Source organism: Raphanus sativus, chromosome 7 (assembly GCF_000801105.2).
Source record: "Raphanus sativus cultivar WK10039 chromosome 7, ASM80110v3, whole genome shotgun sequence".
In the NCBI taxonomy this organism is placed as follows: Eukaryota; Viridiplantae; Streptophyta; class Magnoliopsida; order Brassicales; family Brassicaceae; genus Raphanus; species Raphanus sativus.
In genome coordinates this window covers 1,981,227-1,997,101 of record NC_079517.1, presented here as the reverse complement: position 1 = coordinate 1,997,101, position 15,875 = coordinate 1,981,227, and the positions used below count along the sequence as shown (strand labels likewise).

Here is a 15,875-nt window from a genome sequence, read left to right as displayed (position 1 = left end):
AGCAGGCGTGGGTGACCCATTAACCGTGGACGGGACTTTATAAGTGGTATCAGAGCTAGTTAGTTATCTCGGTTCTAATCCGAGAGGCGTCTTGAGACCTGCCGTGGGACACAACAAGGACGTTACGTTTTTCTAGAGAAATTGAATTGTAACATCTTAAGTTGTGATAAATAGAAAAACTTAAGAAAATTGATTTGGCTACATATGTCTCTAAAGTTGATTTACCTTTTTCGTCACACATCAGTTTACAACTTTAGAATTAAGTGTGCTTAAACTGAAGTAGTGAAATGATGGATGATCTATCCGGAAGTGATTCGCACTAACGTGCGAGTGAGGGTAAAACATGGAAAAATGTTATGTGATGATTGTACGGTCAGTAAACAATGATTTCGAGCCTTGAAAATTAACAAACCGACTCTCAAATGGGATGGAACCCATAGACCGAAAAAGCGGGCATAGATATTAGATGGTCCATTAACCATGGATGGGTCGGGACTTTAGACTTTATAGAAAGGCTGTCGTTTTGTGCTAGGACAACAATAATGTGAAGTTTTAGAAACCAAGCGACTGTTCTAATTTTTGCTGATTTTTTTTCCTGTGATCTGTTACTGTTAAAACACCAATTCTTTTGTTTATTACGAATGGATCCAATCTCATATGATACTTACATCCATCTATGACAACAACTCATATATTGTTATCTCAACTACAAAGATTCAAAATAAATGTTTATATATATAGGTATATATATACATATTTTTTTAAATCAATATAAATGGTTATATGGCGCTATGTTTCTGATGGACAACTTTGCTCTTAACATACAAACTAAAAACTCTGCTGCATATAGATTCTCATTAATCTACAATAATTCATGTTCTTTGACATTCGAAATCTCTTAATATAAAGCATAGTTATGTGAATAGATTTTTGCTTTGCTGTTAATGTCCAAATCCTTATAACAAACGTCGTTAAAAAAGATAACCTATATATAAACCTTTAAAAGAATCAAAAGAACACAGAGTCCGAGAGAGCCAATCAGGCTTGTAGGTGTTATCCACGTGCTGGAAATAAACATCAAATCCATCCATCCCCAAAATCAAAAGTGTAGACTTTTGGAGTAAATAAATCTTTCTCGTCAAAGAAACAATGGCCAGTAGTGAAACAAATATATGCTTTTGCTTTAGGTTAGGTTTATCATGCCATATATAAACGACAATAGTTGGCATGGCTTTCTGTAAAAGTTCCTTTTAAGTGCTTAAACAATTAAAAATATTGTTGCCAATTTCCTTGATTGTTCTTTTTTGGTAATTACTTTTTCCTTAAACCCTTAATTTTTCCTCAAAACTAAAAAAACTACGTCAACAAGAAAAGAAGAAGCTTTTTTTTTTGTCACAGAGAAAAGAAGAAGCTTTTTTTTTTTTTTTTTGATCAAAGAGAGAAAAAAAAAAAAAAAAAAAAAGAAGCGCAGCTAAAACCTCAAAGAGAAAAGAAGAAGCTAAAACCTCAAAGAGCTACGTCCCGTGTTTGATAAGAAGCGCAGCTAATATTCCAAAAAAACAACGTCCCGTTTATCACATTGTACGCTATGTTTTAGAGACACTTTCAATGACTCGAGAGTAAACGGGGGACCCGTATTAGCTACACGTTATGAATATAAGTTTGTGACAATTCATTCCTAGCAATGTGTCCACATTTTAATTGGATACGTTCATCTGTTTTGTATTTATTCTTGTCCTACTAATCCTTGAATTAACTTCTTAAGAACAATAAAGACGACTTTTTATTATGATATGTATATTTCAGCTATTTAGTATGATTGTATTTCTATTTATTTTACGTGCCATTACACTTATGACTCATCCATCCAACTTATGGCCAGAGTTGTAACTTACATTTCTTGGTTGTCAAGTATTAAATTGTAGCATGCAGCGACATGTGGGTAGTTTTTGCTTTTGTTGAAATTTACCAGTTTCAGGCTTTCAGTTAACTTTAGAACTTGCTATTCCAATGTTATTGTTTTTCATGTTTTATATGCACCAAACATCTATGAATATGATGAGCGTTTTTTAGTCGAAATTAAACCAAATTGATGACGACGATAAACAGAGATGAAGTTTTTTTTTTTGATAAAGTACAGAGATGACGTTTTCTTGAATAGAGAACCTCGGTTAAAGTCGATAAGGAAAGTATCGATTGCACCGTTAAATTTTCCTATCTTCATCGTTCTAATTTCTTGTTTTTTTTTCACTTTTTATAAAACAATCTTCCTGCTCCGAAATAACTTTCTTTCTTGAAAATAAATGGCTTACCTAACGACTGACAAGATGAAGACGCCTTAATTTTAAGCTAATATCCGAAAGATTATCAACTTGTAATTCTTTTTTTTTTCATATATATATTGCATATATCTTATATGATCTACATATCAAGTACATCTGCGGACATCTTAAAGCAAAACTATTACAAAACAATAGTTTAAATTCAGCTAGAGAGTTATAAAACCATCAGTGTTTAGAAGTTTTAGGACTGAATAACAAATTGGAAGAAGTACGAGATTATGTAACATGTTTTAGTACCGAATATGTGAAATACATGGATCTCAACCTAAAAATTATAATGTTAAAATAGATTTATGACAGACTATCCAATTCATGAAGAATGTTTTGAAGTTTTTAGTTTTTACGATTCCAAATGAATTAATTATTTGACCTTTTGATAATATCAAAATTGACATAGCTAAAATCAAAATTATGTAATTATTTATCTATTCATAGTATATTTAAATAGACGCATATTGCTATATTTACAAAGATATTTAATATCCAATGACAGTTTTTTTTTTTTTTTTAATATCCAACGACAGTTGGGTGGAATGGATTATTATTTAAATACATAAAAATTGTTTAAAAGAAAAATCAGCATAATGTTTTTGAGAAAACAATTAGAATATTTCCAACTCATCTCTATATTTATTTATACGATAGAATCTAGAGATAAATCTATCTAAATTTGTCTTTATTTCTTTCTATAAAAAATAATTTTCATTTATATTTTGGAGAAGAAATAGAATTACTATATTTTACTTTATATTTAGGAGAATATTACTCTACTCAGACCGCTATTGTAGATAACAGAAGAACAAGCAGTGTGAAGTAAAATATATTCTAGACATGGTTCTGATCGATGTTTTGCAGAAGAGAAAAAATCCAAAAATAGTTCTTCCAAGCTATTTGGGCTGTATCAATTCTAGATGGAGAATCACTCATCTTTTCCGGAGGATGCCATGTTCTGTTTTCAAGTTATCGTCATCTGTGTTGCTATCCGTCTTCACTGCTTGTTGTCCGTGAATTCCTCTTGACTATCTTTATAAAGGCTTGGATTATTCTTAGCATATGGTATTAGCAATGGATCTCGTAATCCTGTGTTAGGACTGGAAAAGATCATTTTACACTCTTTTTGGTTCAGCTATGTGTATCTCTTGGAGTTTGTAATCATTTGAGAAACAATCAATAAATTTCAAGTGTTAAAAAAAGACCCTCCCACGAAGACTTGCTTCCCCATAGATAGACTTTTGATTTTTGATTAACTCTTACTAAGAGCATCTCAAAAAAAAAAATTGATTCTATATTTGAAGTTTTAAAATGTTATTTTCTAAAAATAAAATTTTAAACTTAACTTCAAAATTATTTGAAATTTATTCTATAGTCTTTATATTTGTGTTAATGTAGACCCACAAAACTTTTATAAATAACTAGAATATATATAAAACATATTACAACAATATTAATTAATAAAATATTAAACTACAATATAAAATTATAAATCTAAATACAAGAAAATATCACATTATTTTCTAAAATTATTTTCATAATGCTCCATCTTCGGTTACACAATATTTGTTTAGTCAATTTTTTGAGATTTTGGAGGTTCCTAAACAAATTCACCAGACCGTTAGTGTTGTTGTAATATTTAAACGTCTATAATAATTTTTTTCTTTATGTACTTTAAAAGAATATTAAATTTTTTTTTGTAATATTCTTGTTGTCTAATTCTATTAAAATAATATAAATTATATTTTTATTTTTATTTATTTTATTTGTAAAACTTTAATTTACAAAAATAAATCTGAAATAAATTATGAGATATAAAAGTTAAAGATTAAAACCATAAATGAAAAAAATACTTAAGAATCATAATTGTGTAATTAATTTTAAGGATCAAAATACAAATAAAAAAGATGAAACTTCAAATTTGAAGTTATGAAGAGTGAAATTTCAAAATAAATTTTCATTTCTGAAAATTTTAAATTTGAAGTTACAGATTTTTTTTTGGAGATATTCTAAATTAAATAGGTTTGCTAGTTTTAGCTAACATTTTAACCCCAAAGCGAAGAAGTTCAATCTGTCATTGGTATGGATTGGTGGACGGTGGAAGATGGAAGAGCCTAGAGGACTGGTGTGGATGATGTCCACTGCCTGGTATTATTAGTATTTATTAGTTTCATTTATTGTTATTTATTACGATAATGGTATATTTCTGCTCGTGTCAATAAAAATGGCCGGACCGAGTAGGTGGTTCCATTGAAGAAATGGGAGACCATATTAGCTATTAGCTACGTAGACAACTTCTTATTTCTTTTTTTTCTTTGGCTACGTAGACAAGTTCTTGAGCACATCTTCATATATCCGTGTCACCTCATTTTTGTTTGGTATTGCAAATAAATATTTGCATTTTTAAATGTGATTGCGATCAAAATCTTAGTGTCTTTGTATATTTGATTTTAAATGAACAATATGGTTATCTTTTTTTCTTTTTCAAAAAGTTTGCAATCTAGTTGATCTCCAATTCAATACAAAATCATTATCACGTAACTAATCACTCTGTTACATACAATGGATTTTAGAGTTTTCAAACATATTTTAAATAGTGCTTAGTCATAACTACATCATTTACTATAAGCAATTTATCATAGCTCTAAATAATAAGTACAATAACTAAATAAACTCATTCTTTTCAAAAAACTAAATAAACTCATTTCGTTCTTCAATATATCTTAAAATTTACGTTCAAGCTATTAATTAGTTTTCTGTCAAAACTGTTAATTCGTTAAGATTTGATTTTACAGACTTTTAAAAATTCAACAACATGGTATCTATATTATTAAAAGAGAAGTACACATATAAAATGTCCCTTAGTTTTCAGTGTTATTTACACTTCCATACCACTGATATTAAATAATACTTCCTATTTTAATGCTGTCTTTTCACTTTAATTAATGTATTTTCCAAAATTAAATTTGAATTAAATACACAATTAAATAATATTTTTTATTTTAATGCTTTGTCTTTTCCACTGACATTAATGTGTTCTAAAATTAAATTTGAATTAAATACACTTCATTAAATTCTCAATTAAAATAATGTCGAATTCAAAAAAAATACATTTTTATTGGACAAACAATTCATGAAAATTATAATATCAACTCTTCATTGAACAAATATGAACGAAAAGTATTACCAAATTTGAACCGAAACTAGATAATATCCAAACGGATTTACCATTTTGGTATCTAGAGAACCATAACTAAACCTTATCCGAACGAAATATTTCGGATATCCGAATGTATTTAAATCATATTTATATACTTCAATATGTTAGCTATTTTTCGAGTTAATATCTAACTATTTTAAGTTGATTTAAAATATAAAAAATAATCAAAAGTAAACATCTAAAGTAGATAAACAATAATCAAAACACCAAAAATACTTATATATATATATATATATATATATATATATATATATATATATATATTTTATCTTATCTAAATATTCAAGTTAAATTTATTTTAATTTTTAATTTAGGTACTTTAGCTTACATTACTCAAATTTATATGTTATATTTTTTAGATTTAAGGATATTTAAAGATATATAAATTTTTAAATTTTAAAAATAATTTAAACGGGTTATCAAACCCGCAAAGATCTAAATCAAACCGGAACCAAAGTTTATAAATACCCGAATAGAGTTAGAATCTTTAAACTCGAAAATCTCAAATCCGAATAAATTTTAACCGAATTCGAGTGGATACTCAAATATTTATCCCTAGCTTAATCAATATAAAACGATCAAATATTATAAATATAATATTTAGTATAAATAAATAAAAATTAAAACTGAAAATTAATATCAGTGCGGTCGCACGGATCAATATCTAGTATATTATTATAATTGAAATATTTTATTTTGACTAATTCAGTTTACATTATAACAAATTATTCGTAGTCTGAAAACAGAAAGATGGAAGTCAGAAAAGTAAAATAATAGAAAGATCTAATGGGCAAGTGGCTTAATGGACGATGTCCGCTATTATCACTGAAACCAAAAAAAAATAGAGAAATTTGCTAATTTGGAACAACTTATCTTAGCTATTGTCCCCTTAGAATAAAATCAACTTTTGGCAGATTTTGACTATGATTACCCTTACACTTTATAAAAATTCATATCAATTGATTGAGAAGTAAAAAAAATAAAAATAAAATACAAGCATGATCTTAACATACATGAGTACTTATGAAAAATATATCTGTGAAAAAAATATGTATGATAGAGCCATTTCAATAATGCCCTAAAAACGGTAGAAGATGTGATCTTCCATCTACGGTGAAATAGATGGTAGAATCTGCTAAAAGAACTACAATCTACATGAGTTAGGAAACGTAATATGCCAAATTGTCTTTCATCTACCACGGTGGAAAATACAATCTACTATTTGTACTAATTTCTAAAAGATGGCAGATCAGACCATCTTCTCTTTAATCTTTCTTCTACTGTTGGTAACGTCTACATTCTGCCGTTTTCTCTATCAACCAGTATCAGTAGCATGTTGGCTCTACGTTGTCTTCTATAGATTTCCCCCGGTAGAATCCTGTTTCTGCCGAATTTATTTCAAAATTCCAAAAAATTAGCCCAAAAACGATTAGTAAATTTCTTTACTTAAAAAAAAAAATTACCAAACATTTGACTGCAAATCGTAGAAGGAAGCCTTCTTCCAGAAAACGTAAATACAGTAGGTGTGAGATTAAAGGGCACAATAGGTCAACGTGTGATAAAGCAATAGAGACCTCTGGATTTTCTTTGTCTTTGGATATCTGTTTTACTTTGGATTTGAATTTCTCTTTGTTTGATCATTAACTCAAAATATCGAATGGGATTTGAATTTCACTTTGGATTTTTGGTTTTCTTTGTTCTATCAATGACTTAGTATTGCTTTTTCTGAAAAATGATAAAGAGTTTTATTACTAGACTTTAATCTTAGTTACAAAATCTTTCAAAAAGCCATTGAAATGCCTATACAACCAACATCAACCGCATGATGATGGTTCGTAAATTCTTCTTCGACTGACTTCTTCAAACACTTTTTCAAATCCTGAGTCTCTTCTTCAATTATAGCTTGTTGTGCATCAGTCCTATGAAGTCCATCAAACAGATGGTCTTCTGTCTTCCTCTAAATCAAGACCAAAAAATGTAAATCAAGATCAGAAACAATTAACATTCAAAGATAATCAGAATCAAAAACGTAAATCTAGATCATAAACCTGTAACCCAATCTCACATTTGTAAAAACGTGTGGAGGAAGAACAAAATCAAAAAAAAAATTGGGGATCTCAAAACCCTAATCTTCAATTTCGAAAAGGATGAATGGTGTGTGAAGAAGAATAAAAGGATATAGGTCACAACCGCCGAATATTAGTTTGTTCTGAGACCAATTATCAACACCTTTTCGTTGGAGGAAAGAACAAGGTCAGTGAGTTCTGAAATCCGAAAAGAAGAAGTAGAGAAGAAGGAAGATGAAACAGAGAAGAGGGAAGAGAAAAGGGTTCGCTGGTGCTTACGAGTTCACGATGGAGAGCTGGTGGCCGGGAGAACATGATGACGACAATCTCCATAGGTTTCTATGTGAAAGAAGAAAAGTTTACTTTTGTGTAATTTTTTGCCTTTGTTGTTTTTTAACTTATGTAAATATTATATTTAAAATAATATTAATTATAATTATTTTATGCCAAGTTTTTAATTAGATTATAAGGGTCTTTTCGTATTAACACTACATAATAATTCTAAGGGGACGACATTCTCAAAAACAATTCTAAGGGGACAATAGTTCTATGTTTTGGTTCCAAATTAGCAAATTTCCCAAAAAAATATGTTGGTCATGAACATTATCATAGAGAAAACTTATTATTAGAGTTGAGCATGGAACGGATAGTACCTTAAATTTAAGTATTTTTATTTGCTTCATAATTAATAGATATATAATTTTATGATTTGCTGTGCTTCAGAAAATACGGATATCTAGTTTTTGGATATCCAAATTTTTTTTACAAATTTTTATAAATATTTACGGATATTTATGAATATTTTGTTCACTTTGTTTAATACAAGAAAATCTTAAAAAAATATCTTTTACATAATATAAAACAAAACAAATATGTTTCATAAATTTAAAAAAATAACTAATCTATTTATAAAACATAAATTTTAGAAAAATGTAGTTTTATTTATATTTATTTCTAATTTAATAATATATAAGTAATTTTGTAAATGATATTATACATTTTTACATAATATAAAACAAAACCTATATGTTTCATAAATTAAAAAATTAACTAATCTTTTTATAAAACATAAATTTTAGAAAATGTAGTTTTATTTATATTTATTTTCTAATTTAATACTATATAAGTAATTTTGTAAATGATATTATACATTTTTGTCATCAACTTAAAACAGATTCAACCTGATTCTATAAACCAAAATGGTAACTCCACATCCATGTGAACAAAGAAAGACGGTTGTTTTCTGACACTTCGTGCTAGGCTATATATATGTCCTCAAATTCTACGTTCGTGGTACATAAATGTCTATGAGTTGAGGAAGCTTCTTGCAGAGTTTGATATCGTCCAAATAACTTGCAAAAGCGAGATATTCTTCTGGTTTCGAAATCATCTTCATCAATTGAAAATAATCCGTTGCAAACGTGACCTGAAACTGATACAAATTCTTCATACATTTTATTGCTCAAATCAGAGCCTCCACTTTCAAATGAAGGGGGGAGAGACTAGCTCTGACATTTCTTGCTCTCATCAAACTATCAAAAAAATTTAGAGTACTATACCAACCTTGTATTGAGAAAACATCATTATCTTTCCACGAACCGTCTGTAAAGCACCAACGCCTTGGAATTGACGGTAGAATGACTACCTCTACATGTTGTACCATCCGCTGTATATTCTACATTTGTGCATGAGCCCAAAGCGTTTGATCTGTCTCTGTCAATTTGAGCGGATCTCTGGGATCAACATATAAACTACTAATTACCTTATTATTTACTTTTCAAATGTATCATAAAATCCAAGAAAACTGATGATCATCTATTTTTCGGGTGCACTCCCCAAACTAAATGTTTCATATTTGTAAAAAGAGATTGAGAGAGGAAAATAATTGGATTTGAAGGAATCTGTGAAAGGGTTCAGACCTGACGTGCTGGAATGCAATAAAAAAACACATGGTTTATTGATTCCTCTGAAACTCCACATCTAGCGCAACATATATCCCCTTCTAGCTCTCTCGCTTGCAAATTCTTCTTGACTGCTATACACTCCAACACCAATAGGCATAAAAAATGCCTGATTTTTGGTGGACATCATACTTTCCAACAAAAAATTCAAAATACCAATTGTGTGTCCAAACACTGCTGTTGATTGTTCCCTATCGGATAAACCCTTTCTACTTAGTATCTTGATTGTAGATATATTTCAAATGATATTATACATTTAAACCACTCTATTTAATTCTAGATATATTTTTATTAATATTAGAAACGGAGCGGATTGGATATTAGATATTTACTTTACATTTTTTCTGATATTTGATATCCGAATTTTTCGAATCAAATCGAAGTAAATAACGAATTAAAGTAAAATTTAATGGATAAACTGCATAACCTACTTGTTACAACAACAAAAAAAATTAGCATAATTTTCTTCTCTGAAAATTTAATTATGTTTCTTTTTCTCCTTTAACTGTTGTGGTGCAATTGGGTATTTATGAATGAATATGAAGCTTAGGTTCAGGACCATTTTGCGTAGCCAATAACAACAGTCCTTCGTGCATATTTTAATGTTTAAGTTGGGTTATATTAGACATATATAATTAATCATATAGAGTATAGGTGTAGTAGGACCAATAAGCAGTCAAAATGTTATATGCATGAATCGTGATATGAAAGCAATGTATTTTGCATGAATCATGATTAATCAACGGTATCAATATAAATAATTAGCATAACCACGATTAAGTATCATACAAACGATATTTAAAAATCAAACGACACTTAACTCTACGTCTCTACCTCATTTAAGTAAATGCGCTGGATTTAAATCTGCTTCGCTTCTATTTCTCTTATTAGGCGTACTTTGGAGTGTGTTTCGTCATTGTTGTCTGGTCCTTTTTGCCTTTGATGAGCTAAAGTTACCTTTTTATATATTTTTCAACTTTTTTATCTGAATTTGTAAGTTCCTGCATCTCATACGTTTAAACCACTAAAAACCCTAAACCTTTTCTCTTATCGTTATATGACAAAGATAAATGTGTCTCTGTAGATTGTTGGTAAAAAGTATAGACAAAGATAAATGTGTCTCTGTAGATTATAGAAAGAAGAATTACAAGAGATTTTCAACATGGTGCACATAAATCTGGTCAGGTGTGGATCTTCATAGGACGGTTCAGATGATGCAGTTAGCCGTAGATCTACATAAAACAGGTAATATTGTCGGTTGTAAAATTGTCTATGTAATCTTCCTAATAATTGTAATATCGTAATAAATCAGCGTTAAAAAAATGTGTCTCTGTAAATCATTTAACTGATCAATATTATATTGAGTCTTATTATGTTTGCGTATTGTCGTATTGAATTCACTAACCCAGTTTTGTGAACTAAACTAAAAACTCTTTAAATTAATAATGTTAGTACTTTGGTATTTTTTAATTTACAGAGCTATTAATTTACAAAATGTTTCCTTCTAGATTTTTTTATTTCAATATATATATGTGTTCTTTTTTATAAAATAAGAAATATTTTGTAAATAGAATATATTCTTTTTCTATAAAATCTTTATAAAAAATAAGAAACATTTTGTAAATAGAAACACTTTGATATATATATATATATATATATATATATATATTATTTTTTATAAAATAAGAAAAATATTTGATTTTGATGTACCTGTATTAATTAATTTTTTGGAATTCGACACTTATAATAGTTTCATTATATTATTTGGTGTATATAAAATATGTCACATAGAATTTAAATGCGATTTTAGATATAATTTTGCTAAATCTTATCAAATATATATTAAGTGTTAAGATATAAAATGATAATTCCTTTATGAATGGTTGGTTTATACTTAAATGAAATATATATACATATAAATTGTTAATTTATAATTTTAATGGGACCATATATTTACATAGGATTTTCTAAAAAGAATATTATCTTATTATTTTATCAAGTGTATCATATTTTAAACCGCTCCAACTTGGAACCGAAAAAATTATTAGTTTATGTTATTTATTAATTTATTGAGTATTAATTTATAAAATGGGAAATCGAACTCATAATTGATGTGGATACACACAAAGCTCCCAAGAAATTGTCAATAGACTACCACCACTTGGTTAGTTTATCCCTTTCATAATACGTACTAAGAGTTTTTGCATGTTATTGTATTTTAGCTCTTCACTACTTATGCAGCAAAACATAAAAAGCACTATAGATAAAGTATACAGAGCAGCAAATGTTCTAAGCCCAAACAAAATGACGTGGTCGATTTTGATTTCCAGAGGTAGATATCACGAACTCAAATAGGTTAAATATGCACCTCAAAACTCTGTCTATTGCCGTTGATAAGATCCAAAACCAGTTTTTGTTTTTGTAATTACTAACGTAAGTAACTAGCTAGCATTTTTCCTCTACGTGTTACCGCGTTGGCATATGGGTTTGCTCACTTTGCTACAGCATTCAGGTGTAAGCATCTTGTCCTGGTTCATCCAAAATGATTCCCTCTCAAACCTTGAAAGTCATAACTCTACTCCATGACAAACCAATACTTCTATAACACCTTTTAACCCATAACCGGACACCGATATTTTCGGTTCCTTTCTGGCTAACACGTTTCTAAAAACGAAAACGATAGCCTAACCGGGACAGGACTAAAAATTATTCTGGTTCATTTGCTAAATACTGTATATAAGTGTACACAATAAATGCGTGGTTGTCCTAAAATAGAAAGATGGACTGGCATAATATTCCACACGCGACACACTCACGTTATCCAAATTTCATGTGATATTTTAATGTTTGTGGTGAGATAATCTTATAGATTGCGTAATATATGATTTAGACTTTTAAATGTTAACTAAATTTGGTTTTCTTCTCTTCTGTGTTTTAATATTTTTTTACATTTTTAAAATTTTAAATATTAAAATGTATGAATATATGGATATATATTTATCACACACGAAATGTTTAATTTTTTTTCATCTATCACAAAAAATATGTGATTATTTATTTTTAACAAAATAAGATAAGATATTAGAATCAAAAATAATTATATTCAACATTTAATTGATTGGATGTATATGTCAAAAAAAATGATTGGATGTATAACTACCATATTCAATATTTTTAGATATATGAATCTGAATCTTTATTATTTTAATAACATTATGGAAAATAATTAAAATAGCTTTAAATTCTAATGGCAGTGAATAAAACTTTCCTTTGGTTCTCCGGACTGCATCATCTTTGGGTCTATCAAATCTCAACTTGTTCTGGGACTCTTTAGTCCTCGTCTCTGCCCTCTTGTCAGGATCCGATCTGAATGAGATCGTGGATATCCTCTGTGACATTAAGAATCTTGCCTCTCTCTTCAATCACTTATCTTTTTCTCATATCTCTTATACTTGTAGTATTATGGCAGACTCCTTAGCTAAATCAGCCCTGGCAAAGCTTTGCTTTTAGGAATAATTGTTATATATAGACCAGTATTGACTTCAGGGCGTGTCACCTCGAGATCTATATGCTTAGCCGGCTTTGATTTCACCTCTCCCACCTAAACTCGAATTTTGAAAACTCACACATATTGCATGTTAATGAAAGTACTGTTCTCGCAGATTGTGGTAGATTCACTGGACTTGTTGACCATAATGGTCTTGAATCTGGAAGATTGTCCTGGCTTTAAAATTGTGTCATTGTGTGAGTAGGAAGCACTCGGTAAGTACTTTCTAGAGTTCGAGATTGTCCAACATCCTGAGAAAAATCAGTAAACTATAAATACTTGGTACAAAAGAAATGGATATTATCAATACAGTCAATAAAAGAAAAAAAGTGCATTTGTGACTCGATATTGATTTAAACCCGTTTCCATATAACCCTAACAACAAGAATATACAAATCTTTGGTAGACAATAACTTCACCAATAGTACGCAAAATACAGTAACCTGACCCATAGCACTTTCTAAGCAATAATGATTTGACCCACTGATACCAAACATTTTCTCTGCTTGCTCCTAATTTTTCATGCTGCATACAGATGGCAAAATCAATTATCTTCCAGTATTAAATTAAAAAGAAATAAAAAACAATCTCGATAGAAAATCTCATTCTATTTTCGCTAAACTCTGTAGAAATAATTTAGTGTAACAACAACAACAATGCCAATAATTAAATCTTAACCAGACCCTTCTCTCACTCTCTCACTCTCTCTCTCTCTTACGCACACCACAAAACTGCTTAGTCTTGATTGTCTGTTCATTCAAGATGAAGAAGACGCTTCTGCTTCTGCTCCTTCTGCGCTTCCTTGTGCAACGGCTACTTCTCCTTCAGTTTCACCTGGCTTTTCTGGTCCGGGTCCAGCTGACACTTTCACCATTGAAGGACGTAAAAGTCTTTCCCCTAGCAAGAAACCTTTCCTGTATTCTTCAAGTACTATACCCTCTTCGTATTCCGCAGAATCCTCCCTCATTATTGCCTCGTGTAGCTTTTAACACATCAAAGAGAAAAGCAAAAAGGATGAAAAGATGTCAGTTGTTATCTGGAAAGATCAACAAACAAAGGCATTATTTAAAGTTCTGAAACTTTTCACCTAAAATGTAAGCTTAGTACTATACAAATGAGCGCTTTAACTTTCTAATAATTAAAAGACATCTCACTAAGGTTAAGTCACTATCAGTATCCACATCTATATTTCTAGAGAAATAAATCTCTAGAAATAAGCATTATAGCTATGCAACTTACCATCGGATCAAACTGCTTGCCGACAGTCTCCACAGTGACAACACCAAGCGAACCTAGAATCTCAACAAACTGTTTGTATATGCTCTGGTAGCTGTTTGTGACTTTCTCTTCTCCCTCGGTCTCCACCTTGATCTGGGACTTAGCTCTCTCGAAATTATCCAAAACCGCCAACAGATTCTCAACAACCTCCCCTTGAGCATTTGAAACAAGGTTCAGCCTCTCCCTCTCGTTCCTCTTCCTGAAGTTGTCGAAGTCCGCACTGATCCTTATCAGCCGATCCCTCTCTACAGTTAACTCATTAGATAAAGAGGCGGCTTTCTCCTGGAGCTGAAACTTTTCATCTTCGATGGACTTCAGTGACGCTTCTATCTCAGCAATCTTCTCCTCGTTGTTCTCTGCTAAAGCTTCTTTGTATGAACTCAGCAATGCTATGGTAACCGCCGCTTCTTCTTCCTCACCGCCAGCGTTTTCACCCTCAGCACCATCCGTCTCCTGCTCCATGGTTTCAGAAGAAAGAAAGCAATCAACGTTACACAGACATTTCAATTTCCGATGAGCAGAGACATAACAGAGTCTCAACTCTCAACACACCATCACAATCTATTGACATGAACAATCACATTGATAGGCTGAATACGAATCCTTCAGGAGTAAGGAGCAATCTATTGACATGAACAATCACATTGATAGGCTGAATACGAATCCTTCAGGAGTAAGGAGTAACATAATCAACCAAGCTTAAAACTTTAAGCAAAGAAGTTGAGACAAAACAGAGGTTCAACATTCAAAGCTTAAGACAAAACAGAGTCTCAACACCTAAAGCTTAAAATTTATGTAAATAAGCTCAGGAAAAAAAACAGAGTTTCAATGGTATTGTCAGAATACCAACATAATCAATTGACGTGAACATTCACATAGTCACATTAATAGTCCGAACACGAATCCGTCAGGGAGTAACATAATCAACAAAAGCTTAGAACTTTAAGCAAAGAAACAGAGTTTCAACATACATACAAAACCAAAACAATCTATTGACCTGAGCAGTCACATCAATAGACCGAACACGAATCCTTCAGTCAGAGGCTAATGTAATCAACAAAGCTTAAGACTTTAAACAAGTACAAGAGCATCCAATTACGAAACCCTAAACCCTAATCACCCAATTAACATTTCTAAAGGCCACCAGAAGGTATGAGGCTTAATCGAAAAACCTGGACTTCAGGTTCGCTCGATTCCACCTCAGTCTCAGTCGTTTCGGCTTCTCCAGAAGCAAAGGGTACGAAGTTAACTAAACGGAGAGGACAGCCACCAGAGACGGAACGCAGAGAAGCTCGGCGAGAGAGTGAGAAGCTGGTTCTCCTTCCTCCGGCGAAGGAGACGCAGAAGGGCTTGAAGGGCACAGAGGGTGCATGAGTGAGAGACGGCGTGAGGTGTAAAGACGGCGTTTTGAGTAGACCGGCCATTGTAGAGTGGCGGAGAGAGAGAGAGGGATAAGGAAGAGAGAGAGTT

The 15,875-nt window shown here is 30.7% G+C and overlaps 1 protein-coding gene across 1 annotated transcript; it reads right to left on the bottom strand.

Annotated features, from left to right (window-relative positions):
• Positions 1–13,716: 13,716 nt before the first annotated feature.
• Positions 13,717–15,872, bottom strand: LOC108817880 (uncharacterized). Its single transcript, XM_018590701.2, has 3 exons — positions 15,578–15,872; positions 14,367–14,858; positions 13,717–14,109 (listed from the first exon to the last, which is right to left on the bottom strand). Exons 1-3 carry the CDS (start codon positions 15,827–15,829, stop codon positions 13,885–13,887), a joined length of 969 nt encoding a protein of 322 aa, XP_018446203.2. The 5' UTR covers positions 15,830–15,872; the 3' UTR covers positions 13,717–13,884.
• Between the last annotated feature and the right edge of the window lie 3 nt (positions 15,873–15,875).

What these genes read in the sequence shown, in the direction of transcription:
- LOC108817880 (XM_018590701.2), bottom strand. Translation starts at nt 15,829, where the DNA reads ATGGCCGGTCTACTCAAAACGCCGTCTTTACACCTCACGCCGTCTCTC. An exon ending in CGAGCGAACCTGAAGTCCAG is followed by an intron (nt 14,859 to 15,577) that starts GTTTTTCGATTA and finishes ACCATGGAGCAG; the next exon opens with GAGACGGATGGTGCTGAGGG. An exon ending in GCAAGCAGTTTGATCCGATG is followed by an intron (nt 14,110 to 14,366) that starts GTAAGTTGCATA and finishes ATGTGTTAAAAG; the next exon opens with CTACACGAGGCAATAATGAG.